At 42.6% G+C, this 23,484-nt stretch overlaps 4 protein-coding genes across 13 annotated transcripts in view; 1 reads left to right on the forward strand and 3 right to left on the reverse strand.

Annotated features, from left to right (window-relative positions):
* Window positions 1-687, reverse strand: part of UBR3 (ubiquitin protein ligase E3 component n-recognin 3) — a 103,512-nt gene extending 102,825 nt beyond the window's left edge. For all 4 annotated transcript variants that reach the window (XM_088168050.1, XM_088168048.1, XM_088168047.1 and 1 more), the window contains exon 1: window positions 221-687. In XM_088168050.1, the coding sequence (XP_088024176.1) occupies window positions 221-672 (452 nt within the window). In that variant the 5' untranslated portion in view covers window positions 673-687. The remainder of the gene's footprint in view (window positions 1-220) is intronic.
* A 1,172-nt stretch (window positions 688-1,859) lies between these two features.
* Window positions 1,860-16,497, forward strand: METTL5 (methyltransferase 5, N6-adenosine). Of its 6 annotated transcripts, XR_015804851.1 has the most exons (9): window positions 1,860-1,944; window positions 2,289-2,410; window positions 2,997-3,111; window positions 3,526-3,707; window positions 4,073-4,155; window positions 4,418-4,469; window positions 4,894-5,018; window positions 5,130-5,179; window positions 6,097-6,205. XR_015804851.1 is itself a non-coding variant. In XM_088168065.1 (8 exons), exons 2-8 carry the CDS (start codon window positions 2,302-2,304, stop codon window positions 15,680-15,682), a joined length of 708 nt encoding a protein of 235 aa, XP_088024191.1. In that variant the 5' UTR covers window positions 1,860-1,944; window positions 2,289-2,301; the 3' UTR covers window positions 15,683-16,497. The 6 variants fall into 6 exon arrangements, 4 of the variants coding, with proteins under 4 accessions (XP_088024191.1, XP_088024192.1, XP_014735701.1 ...); XR_015804850.1 differs by having other exon boundaries at window positions 4,894-5,179; XM_088168065.1 differs by lacking the exons at window positions 4,894-5,018; window positions 6,097-6,205 and adding an exon at window positions 15,566-16,497.
* Window positions 5,867-14,772, reverse strand: SSB (small RNA binding exonuclease protection factor La). 2 transcript variants are annotated; one of them, XM_014880205.2, is made up of 12 exons: window positions 14,678-14,772; window positions 11,451-11,525; window positions 9,838-9,941; window positions 9,495-9,669; window positions 9,236-9,343; window positions 9,044-9,144; window positions 8,722-8,793; window positions 8,596-8,638; window positions 7,846-7,986; window positions 7,302-7,485; window positions 7,004-7,135; window positions 5,867-6,315 (listed from the first exon to the last, which is right to left on the reverse strand). In XM_014880205.2, exons 2-12 carry the CDS (start codon window positions 11,514-11,516, stop codon window positions 6,218-6,220), a joined length of 1,224 nt encoding a protein of 407 aa, XP_014735691.1. In that variant the 5' UTR covers window positions 11,517-11,525; window positions 14,678-14,772; the 3' UTR covers window positions 5,867-6,217. The 2 variants fall into 2 exon arrangements, with proteins under 2 accessions (XP_014735691.1, XP_014735692.1); XM_014880206.2 differs by lacking the exon at window positions 14,678-14,772 and adding an exon at window positions 13,859-13,930.
* KLHL23 (kelch like family member 23) lies at window positions 14,952-21,510 on the reverse strand. Its single transcript, XM_014880202.2, has 3 exons — window positions 20,279-21,510; window positions 18,556-18,708; window positions 14,952-18,045 (listed from the first exon to the last, which is right to left on the reverse strand). The coding sequence occupies exons 1-3, from the start codon at window positions 21,489-21,491 to the stop codon at window positions 17,735-17,737; spliced, it is 1,677 nt and encodes a 558-aa protein (XP_014735688.2). The 5' UTR covers window positions 21,492-21,510; the 3' UTR covers window positions 14,952-17,734.
* Between the last annotated feature and the right edge of the window lie 1,974 nt (window positions 21,511-23,484).

Consider the following 23,484-nt stretch of genomic DNA (forward strand, 5'->3'; position numbering starts at 1 on the left):
AACCCCGGCAGACTCCTCGCCCAGCCCATGGTCCGAGCCGCAGCCAGGGATGGAGGGAGGCGGCCCCGGAGGCGGCAGGGGCCTCCCTCACTACCCTTCCTCAGGGCGGCTGCGGGCCGGGGCCGAGCTGCCGGCACGGCCCGAGCACAGCTCCGCCGCCCGCGGGGCCGCCCCCGCCGGCAGGTGCCCGCCCGCCCCGCCGCGGCCGCCCCGCGCTCACCCGGCCTCCCGCATGACGTTGCTGTCGCCGCAGTCGCAGGCTCCCCCCGCCTGGCTCCGGAACATGTTGTAGTCGTGCCCGGCGTGCTCGCCCTGGTGGAAGCACTCGGCGCACAGGCTCATGCAAGGCGAGATCCCGCACGTCCGGCACCGGTAGGCCACGAAGTTGGCGGTCCAAACCAGGCCGCATAGCGTGGCCGGGTCGTAGGCCCGCACGGCTTGCACGAAGCTGTCCCAGGGCTCCCCGCCCGAGAGCAGGCAGCGGCACCACTCCAGCGCCTCGCCCGCCGCCTCGCCGCCGCCCGGGCCCGCCGCCGGGGCCAGCACCCGCTCCAGCAGCGCCCGCAGCTCCGCCGCCGCCGCCGCCGCCGCACCGCTCTCGCCGCCCAGCGCCGCCTTCAGCTGCGCCGCCGTCTCCCACTTGTCCCTGCTGCTGGCGCCGGCCCCCGCCATGACGGGACACCGAGGGGCCGTTACGGCCGCGCCGGGTTCCAGATCCGCGATCCCTCCGCCGCCCTCGCTCCCCGCCCCGCGGCGCCGCCCTCTCGCGATAGCCGCGGCACCGGCGCCCTGCCCGCCGCCCGCGCCCCCCTCCCGACACCGCCTCTCCCCTCCCCTGACACCACCCTCCTCTTCCTCCGCCCCGGCCCTCCCGCCGCCCTCCCAGCGCGCAGGTGCGCGCCCCGCGCCGCCGCCGCACGAAATGTCGCCGCCCGCCGGCCCGAACCTTCATGTCCGTGCCGGGGTCCCGGCACCCGCAGGGGGTACCTGGGCCGGCCGGCGGCCCCGACGGCAGCGGAGCTCGTTTGTTACCGAGCCGTGCCCGCAGCGAAGCGGCCGCCCATGTATCCTGGCCACAAGGGTCCCGCCGGGCTCAGGTGGTGGCGGCTTTGAGGGCAGGAGCAACTGCGGGGAACGTGGGAGGCACCTCTGAGGCTTCGGGCCGGTGGTTCTGTGCTCGCTGCCATCAAGCGGCCCTGCTGGGGGTGCAGAGCAGCGCCGGGTTCCGGCAGCAGCTCCGCACCTCGGGGTGTCCGCGGAGCCGCGCCCCGAGGTACCAGCGTGCGGCTGCCTGCACGCTCCCACCAGGAGAGAACGCATGTGGATGCGAGTTACTGTGTTTCGCACACCGCTCGGCGGTTTTAAACTTCGATAAATAGATTTTCAACTGTGCAATGGAAAACCTTATACGAAAAAAATCTATTTCTAAACGAGAGTAATCTTCTACCCGACAGCTACGGGCCCTAAGGCAGCTGCCTCTCTTCTGGCTTTGCCTGCCTTTCCCTATGGCTGCCCGTCTGCTGGCGGCTTGTGTCGCGTTGCGGTTCCAGGTGAATGTTACTCTTCTCTCAACGACCGCTTTTCCCAGTGCACCGGCAGAATTCCAGTTCCTTTCCCTGTCCCTAAGGGCACTCGGAGCGGGACCCCCGAGAAAGCCCGGTCTGCCAGGTGTGTCCTCCGGCGCTTTCTCAGGCACCACGCAACGGTGACGCGTAAGGCTGCAATAAAATATCTCGTGTTTATAATACACGAGGCCAAAGTTCGCACTGGTTAAGGACACACGGAGAAGTTCCCCGGCGTTTCATTCCCGCAGCTGCCCGACAGCCCGGGAAGGAAAGGGAAGGGAAGGGGCGGTGCGCGCCGGGGGCGCGCGGCGCGGCGGAAGTGCGCGGCGGCGCTCGGAGCTGCCGGTCCGGCCCCTGCGCCCGGCCCGGGCGAGCTGCGGTGAGTGGGCCCGGTACCGAGCGAGGCCTGGCGGAGCGGGGACGGTGCAGGTGGCGGCGGTCGCTGGGGCTCGGTTCTTAGGGCTGGGCGGCGGGCGGGCTCGGGCGGTAGAAGCGGAGCCCGGGGCCTGAACTCCGGGAGCCGGTGAGGAGAGGGACTGCCGGCGCCCGGGTCCGCGCTCCTTCTCCGTCATCGGTGCGCCGCCAGCTGCGTCCCGGGAAACGGCAGCGTGAAAACAGCCGGGAGATGCTGAAGAGTACCAGGGCATTTAAAGTATGAAATAATTAAAGATCATGTGTAGTTTATTTATATTGTTGTAACTGATTACACATTATTTTCATTAGTTAAATCACAAACATGAAGAAATTAAAGCTTAAAGAACTGGAAAGCTGCCTTCAACAAGTCGATACTTTTGAAAGTCCAAAGCTACTCCTTGAACAGTATGCAACAAGACCTCATATTGCAGGTAGAGGTGACCCACGCCACTGTTTCCTCTTTTACTAGTTCATCAGCACTTTTAATTCAAAAAGATTTTTTTCTACTGCATTGTCTCCTTTGAAGGCTTTACGCCAAAAGTAATTAAGAAAGTATATCCAACAGGAATGTGTATAGTAGTATTCTGGTAATGTCCAAAAATCAAATAAATTGATCTAAAAGATATTGTTGTGATAGAGGCAATCTTAATCTGTAACTGTAGAAGCTGAAATGGAGTTACGTCATGACCTACAAAACCAGTAAAAGAGTCTATACAGAAATTCATCTATACCTTAATTATGTTCTTTTCCATATTTTATATCCTTCTATTGTTTTTCTCCCAGGCTTTTTCCACAAGCAATACTCGGAGCTCTGTCTCTCCACCAAAGACCCACAGTTTGTAACTCGTCAAAATGTTTTTGACTCTTCACGTATAAATGAAAATGAGAATATTACAGGCTGTGAGAGGGTTTTCTAATGCAAAATTAAGTTTTCTGAAGGCAGAAACAGCTTTTCTTGATTAATCATGTACATGTTCGGTATTATTAACCTATTTTGTTTGGGTTTTTTTCCCCCAGCATGTATGCTTTATACAATTCACAATACTTTTGATGATATTGAAAACAAAACAATTGCAGATTTAGGATGTGGTTGTGGCATGCTCAGCATTGGAAGTGCAATGTTAGGAGCAGGGTAAGTATTCAATATTAAGTTATTTAATATTAAGGTTCTTTTTTTCTGGCATAGAAGAGTAGAAAGTAAGATTAAAACATAGCTACATTTCAGATGCATAGTCAGGCTATTTACCAAGTTTTGACTGCCAATAACCATTTATACTGTCAAAGTGATGGACAGCTGTAATGAATTTGGAAGTCATTTGCTTTCCCTATAAGCATTATAGGAACACATGAAACTTCCTTAATAAAATTTAGATTTATACTTGAGAAAGGGCGACAGAAGTACTTGAATTTTTATCAGCACTGAATTTATAATATATGCTTGTTACATTTCCTAGATAAAACAAGTTGGGTACACAGATACTGTTGAATTTAAATACCATTTTAGTTTGTAGTAGACTAATACGTGGCATTTTCCTTTTTTTAATAGATTCTGTGTGGGGTTTGACATAGATGCAGATGCACTGGAAATATTTAATAGTAATATTGAGGACTTTGAGCTCACGAATGTCAACATGGTTCAGTGTGACATCTGTTCTTTATCTGAGAGCATGTCAGATACTTTTGACACAGTTATTATGAACCCTCCCTTTGGTACCAAGCATAACAAAGGTTGGTAACTGTGAAACTCAGAAATTATTACAAATGAAACAGCAAGAGAAATGCTTTCAATGAAACATCTGCCTTCATTATTAGTTACATAATCTAATTACTTAATGTTTTATTGATCTGGATTCAGCCTCTTAAGATTAACAGCTTCAACGTTGTAACTAACAGTCACTGGAGTTTGAAATAAACAATACTAGATATTTCATATCCCTATCATTTTTATTAAAAGCAATTGAGTATGTTTTAGAAATATTTTCTTTACCTTAATGAATTCAGTGCTGTTTCTCAAGTACCTGTTATTCCAGAAAAAATAAAGCAGATCTTTGAGCTTCCATTTAACAATTCTAATAATTTCATCATTCTTTCAGGAATTGATATGATTTTTCTGAAAACTGCTCTACAAATGGCAAAAACAGCTGTATATTCCCTTCACAAAACTTCAACACGGCAGGTAAGTTCTTCATTTTAGTAGAACAAGGATAACCAGACAACAAAATAGTTGGCTTTATATCTATAGCTTCACTGATTTGCTAACTACTTTGTGGGGTATGTTTGGGGTAAATACTAATAGCATCTCTCACATATAGCAAGATAACTATGTCACCTAATGCTTCGGCTTGAAAATCAAAAGCATGGGAGAAATAAGTTCAGAGGTGTAGATGTTTATAAAACATAATTTTAAAACCTCATTTCTATACTATCTACTATTGTAGCACATTCAAAAGAAAGCAGCAGAATGGGAAGTGAAGATGGAAGTCTTAGCAGGTAATATTTATTAATTGTCAACATAAAACAAAAACCTTTTGTTTTGGGATATTATCTCTAACACTACCAGCGAATCATAACAGCCTGAGATAAATTTAAGTGTTATTTAACACAGAAATGACACAGGTCTCTTTATAGCAGACTTTTACGTTTTTTGCTACGTGGCTAGAATACAACAGGCACTTAATAAAGCTCTAAGGAATACATATTCTGTGCAGTTAGGTTTGGTTTTGGACTAGATTTTGTCTTCAAGCAGAAGTTACCTCTCTTCCTGCTTCAAAGGGAGTGTTGCTGAAAAAGAAAAGTGAAGCACTTGTCAGTTCTCACACACAAAAAAAGCATCCTGTCCTTAGTCCCCTAAGTATTTTTGACAGTTATGTATCTTCCCAGTTTTTCAGTACCACTAACCAGATGCTTTTTACAGTTATAGAACTTGAGATGTGAAGTTGCACAAGTGCTTGAAACACAACTGCATTTCAGCCATCCACTTAACTGTCTGATGTGGACAGCTTCAATGTTTAGTCATCATCTAGTGCAGAGATAAAACAGGTATGACAGGCCACAACAGATGCAGACATTAGAAACAGAAGTACATGGCTATAGGGCTTAAGTGGCTGATTATCATCCTAGTCTAACATACATTCTTTATACTGTTCACAGAACTTAGGTTTGATTTACCAGCATCGTACAAGTTCCATAAGAAGAAATCAGTAAGTATAAAACCTAACATAACTGATAAAATACTGAGGTAAATAAATTCTCCTTAATGAAATTTAAGTTTTAGAGCCATATGTACTGGATGAATGCTCACAGCATTCAGTCACATCATTGCTGTCACTACGTTTTGTAGCAGAACAGGGAAAAGTATGATAATGCCAGTCAAAGCTATACACAAAGATTAAAGCCAGCACTGCAATTAGATGTGATAAAGCTAAGGGTAGCCTCTCCTTGACTCAACTCCTAATAGCTATTTGCTCAACCCTAGCTGTAGCTTGGACTTGGAGTGAATGAAGTGCTGAAGGCCACAGTAACAAGCATGTTACAGCAGTAGCATTATTTCAGGGCCAGCAGGAGAAACTCATGCACTTCATCCCACTGTTAAAAGATATAGTCAAGACACTACAGTAGGGTAGTCTAAGCCCACAGCAAGTTCCTGGCTACTAAATGCTGGCCTGGAAGCCATGTATCCCCTCCCCTTACCATAAGGGAAGTAGAGAAGAGACAGAGCAATAATTGAAGACTGTTAGGTATGTTGAGCAGCAAAGAACAAAAGCTTTAATCAGCTGATGACGATGCTCTTGGTGACTCGAACTTAAAATTATTTAAGTCTGTCCTTACCTTTACTACTTCACAGTTGAAACATTATACTGTATTAACCAGGCTTCAGTAAAAAGCAGTTTGAAGTTCTGAATTTATTGCCAGCTGCTATTAAACATAACCACAAGATTACAAAGTCCAAAACCTTTTACATTTGAATGAGATGCCAGCAAAATTGAGAAGATTTGACAGTATAAACAAAACTATAAATAGAAAAGTTTTACAGGGTTTTATGTTAGGAGTAAGCATGCTTCTGAAACAAAAAAAGAAAGCTGTAACCCAATAAAATGAAGCTTTTCTCTAATTGTAGGTTGACATTGAAGTGGATTTCATTAGATTTTCTGACAAGAAAGTCCTGAAGTGAGGCATGTCTTTAAAACCTATTGAAAATGGAAAAATAAAACCACCAATTTTTTTAATTCTTTTGAGTATTACTGATTGCCATCTCCATTTTCTGTTTTCAGTTGTTTTGGTGCAGGTTCTTCCTTTTCTGTTTCCTCTAGTGGTCTCTTCTTGGGACTTGCTGGTTCTGCAAGATTGAATATGTAGTCATTTAGGGAAAAGGAAAGCTTTGCCTGAAATCTTCTGAAAAAAACCCAATCTCTTCCCCCTATGTAAGCTTGAGTCTCAGTTATCTACACCCACAGCTACACTAGAGGGTTTGCTTATTACTGTGACTAAAGCTTTTAGATGTTCTAAAATTTGAACATATGACAAGCTTCACCCACCCCTGTCTTAACTCCACAGCAGGAGGGCAGGGGAGAAAATGAAGGACTAGAATCTACATGAAGTAGGGTTTACTGGGTTTGAGTTAAGCACGTGCTGCACATAATGGACAGAAGCTTAGCTCTTCCTCTGCTCCAAGCTAAATACTGACAGGGCAAACTATTAAATCTTCTCTTATCCTTAAGGGGAAAAAAAATCACCACTCAGGAGACTGAGTCTGTACAGTTCTGTAATGCTGCTTACAACCACCATCTCTCAATGCATAATGTTTTAAACAGCTGTGCAGTATAGCCTTATCTATCTAGTAATGACCTTAATATGCTTTTTGGACAGTTGTGGAAAGAATCAAGTACAAGACTCTTAAGGCAGATCCTGTCCGGAGGACAGAAATGCTACAAAGCAGAGCCAAATCTGAAACATGAAAGAAACATGAGTACATGGAGCTACTCTCTGTAAAAAATAAGCTGCATCAAGTGCACAGAACGACATACCTGTTTTAGTCTCATTTTCACCATCTTCTTCGTCATTCTCAAACTTTATCTTCTTACCCTGAAACTGTATTTTTCCTTTTTGTGCACCCTGAGGTATCTTCCCCCCTCTTCCTTTTCCTTTAATTTTGCGCCCTGTGGAGATACAAGATCAGGAACTTTGTATCATTTAACTGGCCAGCTGCAGAGACTGCTTTACAGTTAAGGACAGTAAGCAGTATATATTCACTACTTAAAAGTTAATTTCATACATCAATTCTAGGACATTATAAAGGCTTAAATTAATAAGAGGAAGGAGAACCTTTTGTTTTCTGTTTCAGCAACTCCTGCTGATCTTCCAAGATTTTTTTCAGAGCTTCTTTCTCTGCATCTCCTTCTATCACTTCCCATGCAACATCCTTGTTCCGGAGCTGCAAGTTTCCATTATGTGCTGCTTTGGCTTTTTCCAGAGCTTCTTTGGCAATATCCTTAAATAGGATAATTCCCTTTAAAAGAAGAGTGGCATTTGTATTTTAATCTTACTGCAAAAACATTCAGCTAGAATGATGGACAATATATCCTGTTAAGTGCCTCAGCAAATTCATTAATCTTGTATGATTGTAAAACATGTCTAGACTGAAGCAAAGCCCCCAGCCTGAGCTAATGGACATTCTGTTTTGACCTTATCAACTAACAAGACTGGAACCTTTATCTGTTCTTTTGAAAGAAGTAAAGGGAATAATTTAATTCTCTAAATATTCTGCAATTTCTCAAGACAATAACTTACTTCATAACATAAAAGAAGAAACATTTAATCATTCATTTTCAAATTTCAATACATAGATCTTAGGTCTAAGATTACTGACCTCCTTTGCACCTCTAACAAAGTGTATCCACTTGATTTCTCCGTGACCAGAAAACACATCATGGAGGTCTTCTCTGCATGTTTGGTCATCTAGATCACCAGAAAACTTCAAAAGACATCCTGTCTTTTCTTCCAGAGACTTCTAAATTAAATTAAAAAGCCCCATATTATCACTGAAGAGTCAAGTTTGAATATTCATATTCTCCCCTCAATCCTATTAAACATGACAGCGATAAAAAAGCAGTTGAAGTTAGAGTAATTAAAGCATTTTTTCCTACATAACCTAGTTCTGCTAATGTCCAAGTCCTGTACAGAGTGTCCCCCGTCCTTTTTTTGAGTATTCTTTGCTTACTGTGATACACTTACATGGAACTTAGAACTCCTTTCCCATATGAATTACACTCTTTAAATTTTACAAAACAGCTTTCTGAAGGCTGATAAGTTGAAAATTTATATAATATCAATTAAATCCTTAATGGAGCTTTTAAATACTGTAGAAAAACAATCATCTCAATGGTGTATTCAGGATCACTCTGAACAGGCAAACATTTCTAATAATGTAAATTCAGGACATGAGCCTTTAAACAAAATTAGTCTATTGAAAATAAGATTAAAACACCATGACAAAACAGTCTTACTGTAAGCTGGAAATGCTGAAGTGACTTTCTAGAAAGTGGTCTATATTACAGCATTTCAAACAGAATATTCCATGTTAGCTTTATAAAATGTAGATGATTTAAGAAACTCATACCATTTCAGCATCTGCTGCTTGTTTCTGCTTTTCTTCTTTTTCCCTGCAAAAAAGTTAAATTAGTTATGAGTCAGTTCAAGCATGGTCAGACAAGCAGAACACACACTTTGATTGACAATGACTCACTGTTTAGCTCTTGCTTTCGCTTCTACTTTGTTTTGTTTCCTTTCTTCATTCTTCTTTGTACAATACTCCTCCCTTCAATAAAATATGTTAATTTAAAACACTTAATATAAAATTATAAAATACTTATAATTAGTTTGTAATACAGCAGTAGACATGAAACAGTTGAAATTATTTTCCCAAGTTGAGATGCTAAGTCTCCAAAAGGTACATCCATCAATGCCTGTACAACAGCATGAAAAACTTACTTCTCAGGCCAAGCCAGGTTCTTGTCTAAATCCACCCTTGACCACTGTTAGTTCATGCATCAATTAAGTGGACTTACTTGAAAAGTACTATCAGCTCTGTGTCTTTGTACTTTTGATTTGGTATCTCTGTGAACTTCTTAGCAGATTCAACACTATCAAAAACTGCAAATATTGAGCCCTGTTAAATGATAAGAGATATTGTTAAGAGTAATTGAACAGAATATTGTCTAGGAGGGATTCCTGCCCCAGGTCTAAATGCTCATCATTACCTTAAACGTTCTCTGCAATGTTCTCCTCATTTGAATATTTTCAACTGGACCTTTATCCTCAAGCCATTCTTTGATATCATCAAGAGTTGCATCTAATGGAAAGCCTTTCTGCAAGACAGCAGTGAGCTTCAATTATATGCCACCAAGTGACTCTTAAAAATTATAACCTCTATAGTACAAGTTAATTCAAGCTACATTCTCAGATGGTTACCACGTAAAGTCATGCAGGACAACACTAAGTAAAGAAAAATTTACTTACAACGTATACAGATCTGTTTTTAATTGCAGCCTTATACTGGTCATTTAATTCAGGAAGGGGTTTATTTGGAGATCTTCTGATTTTAGTTTTGTCATCATTTATTTCCATTAAACCAGTCTTGGATTTTCTTAGTGCTTCTACAATCACATCAAAATCTTTTGAAAGGCGACTTAACCTATTGAGTAAGCAGACAGAGGTTATTACAAATACACAGGCAAAACTGAAGCCAGACGTTAAGAAAAGCGACGGGAATTGTAAATGCACATCAGGAACACTTGGCCCAAAATACAGACAGGTAGCTGAAAGTTACTCTTTTATCCACCTTAGTTGTTCTTTGCTTTACCTGTTGAATTTGATCATTACTTCTAAAGGTACCCAGCCATCATCTAGTTTGATCTGTTCCTTTAGAAACTTGTCTCTTGGCAGATTGTGATTGCCAAAATAGTACTGCAAAAAGAAGGGGGAAAGGGGAGGAAAGAGAGATGTCTCTTTAAATTTTCAGTCTTAAAAGCTTGTTTTCATCTAACAGCTTATTGCAATAGATTGAGAGATACCAAAATCAATTAATCTGAACATCTGGGAATTCTGAAATTATTACTTCCTGCTTTAATGTGATACTTTGCCAAAAGTTAGCTGCAATGTGTAAGCTGTAAAAACAAAACTACCTGAAACAAACCCCATAAAAACCCAAACCAACCAACTCCACACCAGAACAGTGCTTCATCCAAAGGAATTAATAAGGCAAAGATAAATTGCAATTTTGTCTATGAAAGGAGCAAAGCTTAATCTGTTAACATGATATGCATTCATGACCCTGATCAAACTCTGCAGAGTCAAAAGTCAAATTTGTCACCAGCAGATCCAGGTTATATTTCTTATTTAAGAAGTATGTATGCAAGAATATTGTATTTTCACAATGAAAAATCATACACATAGACTGGAATTTCTAGGTCTCATTCAAGAAAACACAGATAAATCATTATTTTTAATTTTTAATTTTATTTCATTATTATGTTCTTATCTCAATCTTATCTGGCATGGGAAGACAATTCAGTTCACGACAGACAAGTTAACCAGATTCTTTCCCTGACTAGCAGTCATCTAGCAAAGGTCAAATACTTGAAACCATAAGATAAGTTGGAATATTTTCACCAATATCATGGTGCTTTGAAAAGCCAGCACAAGTTTTACAACACTGCCTCTTCCTCTAGTACATCTCAAACTCACATTACCAAAAGTCTAGTTTTGTCACCTATTTATATATAACAAACAAAATATAGTGGTTGAGGAATCTCCACATTTTGTTATACATAAATAATGCTCCATATGGTTATGGGCATTCATGTGCAGCTACATTTTTGTCCTTCAGGAAAGTGGTTTTGTTATAGATGCCATTTAAAGCAATGGGATCATGTTTTTTGTTGTAGGGTAACCCTCCAAGCCTCTAGAGAGACAAAGAGTTAATCCAAAGTAGGCATATAAGCTTAGTTTTAATTTGTAGCAATAAAATACAAAGCAGTAAATCATAATAGCAAGTTATGTGCTAGTATTTTCACCAGCAGAGGTTCTCGAGCAGGATTTTTTCCCTACAAAAATTAAGGCACATAGAATTAAAATGCACTCTCCTATTTGCACAGGTAGAATAACCCCAGTAAACATGGTAGTAAATTGTTTAATGATTCACTTGCTAGCACCTAAAATGCTAGCAAATGAAACCTTTTCTGTTTTGAAATGGTGTTCTTACAAGCAACTCTTGACAAGTATAGCTTCCAACTTAAACTACAAATTATGACTATCCTAAAGTATTAAATACCTCTTACAGGCTTGTGACATTTTTAAAGAGCTGAAGATTTGAGTCTAACTCCCAATAAAGTTAACTTCCAGTTAGCCAAGCCCCTGCCAATGAATATCCCCAAAACACCTCAGTCCAGATCCCAAACTATAAACTGATCTTACCTCAATTTGCTGACAGATTTTGCTTTCCAAGATAGACATGTTTTCTCCATTTCCATTTTCAGCCATTTTCACCAGCTGTTTTGAAGAGAATACAGAGCAAAAACACTAAGTTTTGAACAGTAATTTCTACATTCATGTAGCATTACGTTTCAGTGCAGCCTCATCTAAATAAGGTAACAGCCAAGTTCATTAGCCATACATTTATGCCTGTGAAGCAACTATTAACATGACTGCAGAACTCCAAGGGTAAACTATGAAACAAATCAGGAACAAAAATGCCTCACTTTGGTTGTTAGGGCAGCATTTGGCATTCAGCAGTCAAGATAAAATTTTAAAAATGCTGGCATTTTTCAGTTTTATTTGTTATTTATCTTTTTCTAGGCACAGATCCTCAGTTCAGAACAACAACAAAACTGAGAGCCAACAACATTTGTTTTTTAAGACAAATCCAACCTCTAATTTCTAGGCAAAACAATCAATAACAAAAATGTTCAATTCTTACTTAGGTATAATGAGAAATGTTTCTCAAGTTTCTGTCTCCTGTTTAATCTTTGGAAAGTTCACAGAACTTACTGGAAGATGGAATGAAAATATCTGCATTTACTGACACATCTTAAAGATGTCTCATTCTCTCCTTTACAAATGTGTCTTCACTGCAGTTCTGCTTGAATATCAAGCATCTTTGATAACATAAGACATTTTAACTAGGAAGTAACTTCCTAACTGGCAGCAAGTGTATAATCCCAGAACATCAGATGCAGTCACTGAGAAAGTAGCTACTGGCCAGAAAATTAACTGGGATCAAACATTTTCTATCTAGTTGCTCTTAAGGTAAGGATAGAGTGTGATGATTAATCCTTAAGAAAAAATGTAGCTTTATGAAGCTGTTAGAAGTTAGTTTGAATTCAGTTTTGAACTATGAAGCAGAGATTTCTTCTTTCTCCCTTTGAGCACTAACATACTTGTTAAATCCAGCTACAGAAGATAAAGTGGTTTCTTGGTCGCGTTACCCCAGTTCAAAGATCTGTGATCACAAGGCTGCTGGTGAAGATGGTTTTGCACGTGTCTTGCATGATTTATTGGGAGATTTAACTATACACCTTCTGCTACTTGCAGGGCAGTAACATCTGTCAGTGCATCAAGATGACTGGCAACACAGGGAAAACTCCCCTGAGCTGCCCTTGTTACAGGAAATTACATTCTTCATCAGAACGCCCAGTTGGCAGCCTCATCTTCTTATTTCAGTAGTTCAATTCCCCAATAACTGTTCAGCCTACTGCAGTCTGCAGTATTCCCATTTCTTCCTCTTCCTGATCTCAAGGCCACATTCAATCCTTGGAACTTATAATTCTTCAGCACTTACAGCTTTGAAAGGTGGTGTGCTTGCACCTGTACCTATCACTGTAACACTCTTTAAAGCATGATTTCAGCAAGTGTTAGTTGCTAGCTGTGCTGAGTGTGATCCAGTTATCTAAAAAGCACTTGACAAAACCCAGGCCAGAGCACCCAAGCTAAGAGTTGCGGCTACTTCAGAGATGTCCCACATGAGACTGACACTTCACCACCATTCAGGTGCTGGTACTGTCATAACACCCTACTTGTGAGAGGAATCAGTATTCTGTTTTACGTGATACCAAATTTGATCCAATTTAATGGCAACCTAGAGAGCAGTCTCTGACTACTGTCCCAGTCTGCCTCAGCCCAGGTACCAAAATCTCAATTTCCACATAAGACTCAGCTTCACTGTTAAGAAGAGAAAAAAACAAAGTCTACTTCCTTAGCTGTGTTTTACGGTTAATACCAAAAAGCATGATCCAACACAAGACTTAGGACACATCCTTTAGAATAAGTCTTACACATGGAAAACATTTCTAAAAAGGATCCTTTCAGCCATAAGTAACAAACTGCAGGCAAGACTAAGAATCACTCAAGATTGCCATGCATGCAATTCAGTTCAGTGATTGAGCTCTAACCTATTTAGAACAAAAGCAGAAGCAGCCTTCTAATGCAAGAGAAATTCTAGCCGTGTCTGCGCATGCTCACTTCAGACTCTAGCTCAGTCATTTGGCACAAGACAACTTCCAGATCAATAGTTTTCAGTTGCTGTGCAGCAGTGAGGACTGATAAAAAGCTCCAATGAACAGCAATCGCAGTCAGAACTGCATGCAAAATCCTACAAAAGACTGTATTTTAAGGGCTTTCTTAATAAACTAAACTGACTTGTTCCTTCCATATGCCAAAAGTCTCTATCAGTACGATACAAAACATAAAAAACAGGTTAAAATAAAGCAAGTAGTCATTAGGTTTGAATTATAAAAAAATTACAGTCAAGCCCTTTAACTAGAACAATTAGACACTGTATTAATTAGATCACCCCAAAAGAACTCTCAAGTAGATTTTCCTCTTACCAGACATTTAGTTTCAAGCTCTGGACAAAGTTTAGTTGCAGGCTGATTCTACCATTACTGTAATAGAGTGAAAGGCTTTTTTTAAATAAGAAAGCTTTCCCAATAAAGTCACATGGAACTGTTATTCATACTACACCTTCCTCAGGAACCCCTGCACAAGAGGTCTGAACCTGTTTTTTATTTAAGGGGTTTTATTTAAGGATTAACTACAGCCACACATTTTCAGAGACGTTACCTTTAACAGAATTATTTTTTAGTAGAATCAGTGCAACGTAAGAAAAAAATTCATACAGATAATTTTTGAAGCAATGGAAATGTCGGCCCCTGAACTGTGCTAGAAGACCATCCGTTTGCTGTTGACACTTTTACACGCCTGCAGCAGCAACATACACCTCTTCAGACAGCCTGGGGCCCAGCCTCCCGCCTAGCGGGCAACTCTGCCCGGCAGGAGCGGGAGCGCCGCCCTCGGGCCGGGCCGGGGTCCCCGCGGCGGGAGCGATGCCGCCGGCTCCGCTTCCCTGCAGGGCCTGAGCCTCGCAGCGCGCACCGAGCTCCGCGGGCAGCGCTGCCGGCAGGAAGTGACCGCGGCGGCACGGCCGGGCCCGCTCCGCGCCTCCGCCGGGGCACAGGCGGCACGTGCTCCCCTGCTCCGGGAACTCTCCCTGCCTGCCTGCCTGCCTGCCTCCCTCCCTCCCGGCCCGGCCGCCGCGCCCGCTGCCAGCCCTGTTCCCGCGCTCCTCGGTAAGGCCGGGCCTGGCGGGGCACGCCTGAGGAGCAGCGGCGCCGCCCGGGAGCCGCCGGGAGCGGCCCCACACGAACCTGCGCGCTCGGGCCCCGCTCCGCCGCTCCAGAGACCGCGAGTCGGCGCCGCGCGGCCCAGCAGCCCCCGCGGCCCGCCCGCCCCTCGCGGGTGCGCCACTTCCGGGGCGGGGGAGGGGCCACAGCGCGGCCCCGCCTCGAGCGGCCCCCGCGCCGGGAGCGCGCGCGCGCGCGCTCGTGGGGGCCGTGCGCGCGAGGATTCTGTTCGCCCTCTGTGTTCACAGCTTTGCGCACTGAGCAGGAAAAAACGTAATTTAATAACCTGAATTTGTACGGTGGTGGTATATTTATATTTATTACGTATTTCAGACATTCACTTAAACACTACAGATGGATTGTGGGCATCTATAGCACCGCAAACACGGGAATCGCACAAGTGAAAATTTTAAGAAAGCGTATTGACTTTACAATTGATTTGACTTCCACATTACTTAATTTTCTAGTTTACAAGTGAAACAGTTGAACAGTGTCTACCATAATACAGGTCCATTAGCACAATAATTCAGTGTTTACATTCAACTGTGGTTAAAAACACAGATGCCTGAGAGATTCCCGCTCTGAGCTTCCCAGAGGTCAGAATCCTATTCCTCTTGCTGAGTTCATTTTCCTGCCTGTGCCCAAGACCTGATTGCAACACACCTTGGGATGTGCTACACGAGTCAATTTTAAAAGGGCACTGTAGGTTATTGTGAAAAATAGCACCAGTTGAAATTTAACCATGAGTCTGAATTTATTCTTCTCTCCATTTATTCTAATGCATTGAAAATCTCTGAGAAATTAGGATTTAACTGAAGTCCTAAGCAGTAATTTCTTTGACTTTTGTTTATGCCAGACCAACAAACACTGTCCAGACAGGGGAGAACTAAAGGCTTTTTTTCCACTTTGCAGTTATCACTGAGGCCAAAAAGCAGCATTTGCTTGCCTGCAGGTCGCCCAGGGGCACAAAGCAGAGTCCAGCTTCCAGTGCCTGTGCTGCAGCCCTGGAACAGCGCTGTGTTTCATTAACATCAAGTGATGTCAATTGCAAGCAGCTGACAGGTGGATGCTGAGGTTTGGTTTTGTTAGTCCTCACCTTGTTCTTAGATCCTTTCAGCGACTCGTGACTGTTGGTGACAGGATACAGGCCAGAATGAACCTCAAGGCCGGCCACAAGCAGCTGTTCTATGTTTGTGTTTTTCAACAAACATAAAGCTTTACAGGTACATAATTTGCACTGAAAATTACATAAACACATTGAGTTCATTGTGATTTCATTCAATACAAAGATCACCTTCATGTTCTTGTGATTGTTGTCCTTTAAATCTCCACCTGCTCTTGAGCAATTCTCAGCTGTGGAGATTTCCAGGAGAAACAAAATCACTTTATGTCTTTTGCCCACCTGCTTGACCGACACATTTCTAACAGCCCCGGAGTTCAATTCTCCACACCTCTGTAGAGTTTGGAGTCTTTAAACAAATTACATCAGATGCTTAAATAAATCTCAGTGGGATGGGTAACAAAGCAAAACACTAAACACACACAGACTTCTGACATAGTGAGGCAACATATGAAAATATGAAAAAAAGAACTGTACGTCTACACCACAGAACTTCACATCAAAGCCACAGCTGAGTACCACCTGCTACAAGCAGTCAAACCCAAGTCAGAAATAGCATAAAAATGTGAAAGAATAAAAAAACCACCTGAAAATGCTGATGATCAAGCAAAAGAAATATTATAAACTCTGAGCTTACTGCTTGGAAAAGTCTTCTCCTTTGTATCTGAGAAATCTAATAAAACCAAAATTTCATTTTAGGCGGCAGTGCTGGTATGAGAAGTTCCCACCACACCCTATGGCAGCCCTGTGTTGTCCCTACCTATCATACCAGTGTCTAACAGCTGTTTCTGCAGTCATTTTATAAACTGGATTGGGGGATCAGTGCTAAAAGAGCCTTCTCTGTTCCCCAAAGCATTTCTTCATTTGGATCACTGCTGTCAGGCCACTCAGAGTGTGATCTGTTTGTCTGTAAATCACTTTACAAAAATCCACTTTCTACACAGAATCTGAAGATCTCATATTAAGTCTTGAGATAAATAATAAATAAATCCTATTTTTTTTTCTTTGTGCGTAATATACTTTGACTAGTTTCTCTAGTTGTTACCCTTGTTCAAGTCACAGAAAAATCAAATGGTATTAAAGAAAATAGAAAAGTTTGAACCTCAGGTGGATGTTTATTTTCCAGTCTCTCTCATTTCCTCCTTCCATTCCACACAGGCACACATCTTGAAGTGATATTAAAAAAGAGTTAACACATTAAGGCTTTTTTCTGAGCACCCCTCCCCCCAAAAAACACCCAAACTACAAATAACCTGTGCATCAGCCAAAGATCCCATTGCAAAGCCTTGCAGTCTATTTTCATTTCTCATTGGCAATGTCGAAGAGAGTGTGAGAAAGACAGAGAAATGCCCTTTTGCTTTTCCTTCTGGAAAACTAGTGCATGCTTTTGGCCTGTGCTCTGGGGCTACTACCAACATTTCTTCCCTTATTCCTAGCCTAAGTTCTTTGCTCTGGCACTTGAAGGTAGAGCTAGAAATGCCCATTTCTGAATCTGATAACCTGGTTATCCAAGTGATATTGCTCTGTACATACACTTAGCTTGTGTCAATGATCCATTTCTACAGCTACCTTCAGAATACAAAGATTTCAGCTTAAGGCCTTAGTAGTGCTTAGAACTGTATTTTGTTTGGCTTTACTCATCTTAGCACCAAGTCATAGTTTCATCCAGTGATTTACAAAAACAAATCAATTTTTCACAGTAGTTCCTATGTTGGTGTACGAAGTATTATAAGAGAGTAATTTGAGAACTTCTATAACAAAGAATGATTGGACTGAAAAATACATGGAAAACTTGTTAGCACATTTATGTTTCTACGTTGTTTAAAAAGAGAACGAATTATATCTAGTTATTAACAACGTGCACAAAGAGATTGTATGAGACAACCCCTCATGAGGTAATCAGTAGTGTTATGAATACTGCATCTGCTGTTTTCTGTAACAGCAAGATGAAAATGAAATGCTTACACATTATACACACAGACACAGCCATGTGACCGCATAGCACTGGGAAGATTACCTACTGCTTCCCATTTATTCAGTTCAGGGTCGTATTTCTCAATGCTCTGCAGGTACGTTCCTTTTGAATAGGAATATCCTCCTGTCACATAGATGCATCCGTTCATAACCACCGTGCCACACTCCATCCTTCTCTCCATCATGTGAGCCATCTGCTTCCACTCATTTTGCTCTGGGTCATAGCAGTCAGTGATCGTGGTCTGTCCACCCACAAAATAAATCTTGTTTTGTAATGTAATTGAACACAATCCGTATTCTTCAGAAAGAAAGAAATACAGTAAACTCAGCATGATAACATTAACTTACACTGCAAGTACATGACAAACATTGGGCACCACTGAGGGCAGCTGAATGTCCTCACTGAGCTTAGGAGACACCTTAAGATTTTCTGCTACACCACAGCACCAGTACTCATGGAAAATTGCTTTAAAAACTTACTGTTACCAGATGTAGAACACAGAGAAAACTCTTTTAAATGAATATAAATATCTTTTATCAAATGTCAATGAATAGTTAGATTTTACAGAAAGTTATATTATTTAATAGAGTGTGGACATTCCTTAGTTCAGCATTTATATAGCAATTTCTATAGAACAGGTTCTTGAAGAAGGTCTTCCTTTCTCCTTTCAGAGTTTGGAAATGAACCGTGCTGCCCTACTGGCATTTCTTTTAATAATTAGGAATATGCCAAAACCCCTCATTAGGCTTAACGACTCCCAGCTACAAGTAATCAAATCAAGCTCTGTTTGTCAGAGAAACTATTTACCTGGATGTGGACTTGTGGTGACTATACTCCACTCATTGCTACCTGAATGGTATCTCTGGATTTTATCGTAGGTGCAGCTTCCCCTGTACCCATAGTGACCTCCAGCGACGTAGATGATTTCATGCAGGACACAGGCAGTGGCATTTCCAACTCCTGTTCACAGTATGAAAGTCAAACATGCATTCAGACTGCACGTAATAACCATGGTCTCTTCTCTCCATAACTCCATTTCAAATGATTTTTTAATATTTTATCAACATTATATGCTTGCAAGTATTTAATGTGAATAAAATAGATTTGTCGAGATATCAGCATAAGTCAAGAACGTCTAAATAAAACTGCAGTAATGAATACATATTGCACATAATACAGCCACACAATACTTCACGGGATTTTTAGGCAGTAATTAAAGTTACATTGTCTCACTGATTTGGGAATAAGCAATTAGTTTCACTGTTTCACCAAGTTAGAGTTGATAAAAAATCACTTATATGGCAAGAGCAAAGACAATGGGAGCTGAGATTGTTCAGTGTCTCAGGGTATCTTTTCTGATACTTTTCGTCATTCACATGGTATTACTAATTAAGCTATTGTAGAAACAAGGACAAGCAGAATGCAGGCATTTTAACTGTGTCTCTAGGACAATAAAATGAAATACAGCAAAGGGGGGTCTGAGCACCTAAGTAGTTTCTCACTTAAGAAAACTGGGCAAAACAACTGCATAGAATATATAACTCATAGGATTAGTGTAGCATTTCTACTTTTGAAGGAACTAAAATGAAAATAGTAGCAATGTTTGAGAAAAACATACAAACAATGGAGAAGGTTCTAAAAGCCTGCTTGCTTTCTTTCACATATACATCCAAAAATTCTCTTGTACATAGAAAAATATTATGTTGCATTAACTTACAGTAAACTTTTCTAATTATAAATATTTGCATTTATTTATAAAAATGTATGATTAAATGTATAGTTGTAGTATTATTGTTACTGTTACAAAAGAATCACAGAATAGTCTGCATTGGAAGGGACCCAGAAAGATTATCAAGTCCAACTCTTAAGTGAACGGCACATACAGGGATCAAACCCGTGACCTTGGCATTATTTAGCACCACGCTCTGACCAACTGAGCTCATCTCAGAGTCAATATTCTCTGGTTAAGCAGTGATTCATACATTTTTAGTAGATCACTACTTTGGCTGCTAGAAGCAGGTATTAGTGCTTTTCATTATCCTTACATAAAGATTAAACAAAGGATCCTGAAGAGATGATACACAGAAATAGGAGGGAACTCCATGCAAGAAGTTTTAAATTGTGACACATTTATAAATGACTGCACAGAAAATCTTATATAAAAATAATACACTTCCCTTTATTGGAGCTTACTCTTTGATTGTGTACTGAATGGATTCTTATCCTGGGTAGTTTTCTGATATCTTTCTAATTTTAACACAAAGTTTACTCACGAAAGAAGACAAAATTAAACTGAGACTACCACTTACTTTTCTACCCGCTATTCTACAGCACAGCCCAGTATAGCATCTGGATGTTTGTGGTCATTTGGCTAGTGAAGACTTGAACTAAAGCCCACTAACATTAACAGGAGATTCCCATGGACTTCTCTAGACTTTTGATCAAATCCTAAATGTTTCCATGGCACTTAAAAATGGCAAATACAAAATAATTGACACTGGAGGCAGACACCATACAAAAGTTTACCTACCTTTGATCATGTTTGCAATGGGAAGCCATTTCCGTATTAAAGGATCATAAAACTCAGCTTCTTGGACTGGAGCTCCCTTTCGGTACCCTCCCAATGCATAAATGCAGCCACTCAAGGACACTGCACAGTGGTAATACCTTGCGTCGAGCATGGGGCAGCCTTCTGTCCATTCATCTCTCTCGCTGTTATATATCCACACGGTGTCAAGAGCTTCAATACTCTCTGTTCTGTAACCTCCTGTCACATATATGTCTGGTCCCAAACTAGTGACCCCATAACTCTCTCTGGTGTGATCTGGCATCTCTGTTCCCTGGACCCATGCATTGGTTAAAGGATCCCAAACATGCACTTCTGATAAGGGATGCCAATAATATCCTCCAATTACATACATGGCTGCTGTGGATCTTCTGGAAACACCTTTGGGATTGAGGTTCAGGGCATTATATATGAGTGACCTTATCTTACTGTCATTGAGTCGGCATTTTTTTTGCAGGCTTAAAGCAGACCTCAAATACACATTATCTAAGTCTACTTTGATGCAACTCAGCACTTCACAGATGTCTTCAACTCTTCCTTCCACGTTGTGTGCAACCCACTTAATGACAGCTTCAATGGCTACCTCTTCTTTCTGAACATTGAGATTCTCTCTGGACAGAATATAAGAGAGCTTCTCCTTGCCAATGTCCAGAAACTCTTCCTGCTTCCACACTTCTTCAAACTGCCATAACAATATCCTTCTGGACTCTTTCTCCAGCTCCGGGCAATCATGATACTCAGCAAAGGAGTGCATCCCAATGCAGTTGTCAGTATCTAAGTGCCTTACCAGAAACTGCTCACAGGCTTTCTTTACTGATACGAACTGGAGCAGGTCTGCAGCCTGGAGTAGGCTTTGTACATTTCTCTTTGTTATCTGGATCTGTGATGTGTATGCGTAATTCACGAGAGCTTCCAGTACTGCATGGCTGAGCCCGGGAAGGCTGATCTGGTTTTTGGATTTTTCTTTCATATCGGCTGTGAACATGGCTTTAAAATAACTGCTGCAGGCTGCCAGGGCAGCTCTGTGGCAGTGGAAGATGACCCCCGAAGCGCACTGCAGGGTGATGTCGGTGAACAGCCCGTCCAGGTAAAACGCCCGGAACGCCTCCAAAAAGCCGTCGGGGTGCGCGGAGTCCTTGTAGAGGTAAGCGTACTCCTCCTGCCCGGCCGCGGCCATCGCCGCGCCGCAGCTCCCGCCGCTTTGTCCGCGCAGCCCGGCCGCCCTCCGGCTGCGGACCCGCCCGGCACGGCGCTTACGGGGGTTCCCAGCCCGCGGCAGCCCGTGACCGTCTTTGGAAGAGCCTCTGCCGGAGGGAGCAGCGGGGCCGCAGCGACAGCTCCTATTTTGGTGCCCCGGCCGCCCCCCCCCCGTCCCCCGCACCCCTCCGCGAGGCCGGCGAGCCCCGGCGCCCAGCCCGGCCCCCGCGCGCCCGCTCGCCTTGGGAAGGTCCGGCCCGAACCGCTGCCGCCGCCGCCCGGGCGCTCCCGACCCCGGGACAGGGGTTAAAGGCTGCCCGCGGTGGTGACAGAAGGCCCAGTCCTATTAGGGACAGGAGCAGATGCCTGGGGAGCGTCACCAGCTCGGTGTCACTCAGCCACACAACAAAGCGAGGGGCCTCGCCCGCCGCTGTCAGCGACCTGAAGCCGCTTCCCGCAAAGGCGCCCCGCGTCCCCAGGAGCGATACTGGGAAGAGCAGCAAGCTCCAAGGGCTCCCCCGTTACCAGAGAGCAGGAGTCGAAAGGGGAGCAGCCACAGCTCTTCTCAAACTCCTGAAATTGGCAGGGTGCAAAGGACAATCACCAATTATGCCCACAAACAGATTCCAGCTATAAGTAAATTTTTCAGGAAGAAGGCTATATTGGCTTTTAAAACTCCTGAAAATGTGACTCACAATATAAGAAGTAATTTTCTTTTCTGCTAGCAACACATTTTCTTTCTTTGAAACACAGCATCCTCTGGGTTCGAGCAGCTGTGGGCTCTCCATCTGCAGCAGGGTTTGGAATTTTTTGATCCAGCAGTGAGGCTCTCCCTGCCCTGCCAGAGCTTTCCTAGACTGAAAGACTGCCAGTAATTTCTCCAATCAAAAGGAGGTGAATATTATTATTAGCTCAGTGCCAGCAATACCCGAAAGGAGAAATTTTGAGAATTCCCACTTGACACAGATGAAAAAGCATCATATTTTACTTTTAATTACCCGTGGTATTTCCACCATAATGGCCAGCAGAAGTATGAACTAAGGAAATCCAAACAGGAAAGTGTATATGGTTGTACCCCTCTGCCATCCTTCCTCCCATGCTAACCCTGCACCAGGATTCAAAATGGCCCTTGACCTTTACATAGTAACATGAGACAAAAATAAAATTATCCAAACTAACAAAAAAGCCCCAAAGAACCAAAAATTCCCCACACCTACACACATCTATGCCTTCCTTTTTATCAACCTCTCTTGATGCATTGTTAGCCCAGAGAACTGGAGTTTTGTAGTGTAACCCAGGAGTTACAACAGCCCTGCTGTCTGACACAGGCCTGTCCCTCAGCTACATTACTCCATTTCTTTCTCTAGAAAATTCCCTTGTGCAGCCCTAAGTCTTTATGCATCCCCATGCCAACAGCTTTGTTTTGGTTGCATTTTCCATTTCATCAGCTTCCTATGGACAAGCAGGAAATTCTTCCAAGTCTTGGCTATCCTACTAGCACCCAATACTAAGGCTAAGTACTCATGTAACAGTAGTGCACATGTACAGAAAGTTTCCCATACATATATGACTTTTGTTATGCATTTTTTTCCATAACATTTTTACCTGAGTCATATTCCTCCCAGAGAGTAAGTCAGGAGGTCAGCAATACGTAGTACTGAACATGTGTTCCCTTCAAGGAGCTTCTCCCTTTCTTTTGGTTGGGCTACCAGCTTAAACCAGCTTCACTTTTTGGAGATACTCATCTCTCCTCCACTGTATCCAAATATAGAAAAATTTGGCAATTGTGGTGCTTCAGAAAAGTCCTCGCTTTTATTAAATGGGGAAAAAAAAACCAAACAAGGCCTGATTAATAGCTTAATGGTCTGCCTACTGGAATTGAAAAATTTCTTCTGTCTCCAACATGCACTTTGTCTGGCAAGTATAATCAGCTCTACCCTCTACTTGAAGTGATTAGAACATAATTGCTAATA

Source organism: Sturnus vulgaris, chromosome 7 (genome assembly GCF_052056855.1).
Source record: "Sturnus vulgaris isolate bStuVul1 chromosome 7, bStuVul1.hap1, whole genome shotgun sequence".
NCBI lineage: Eukaryota > Metazoa > Chordata > Aves > Passeriformes > Sturnidae > Sturnus > Sturnus vulgaris.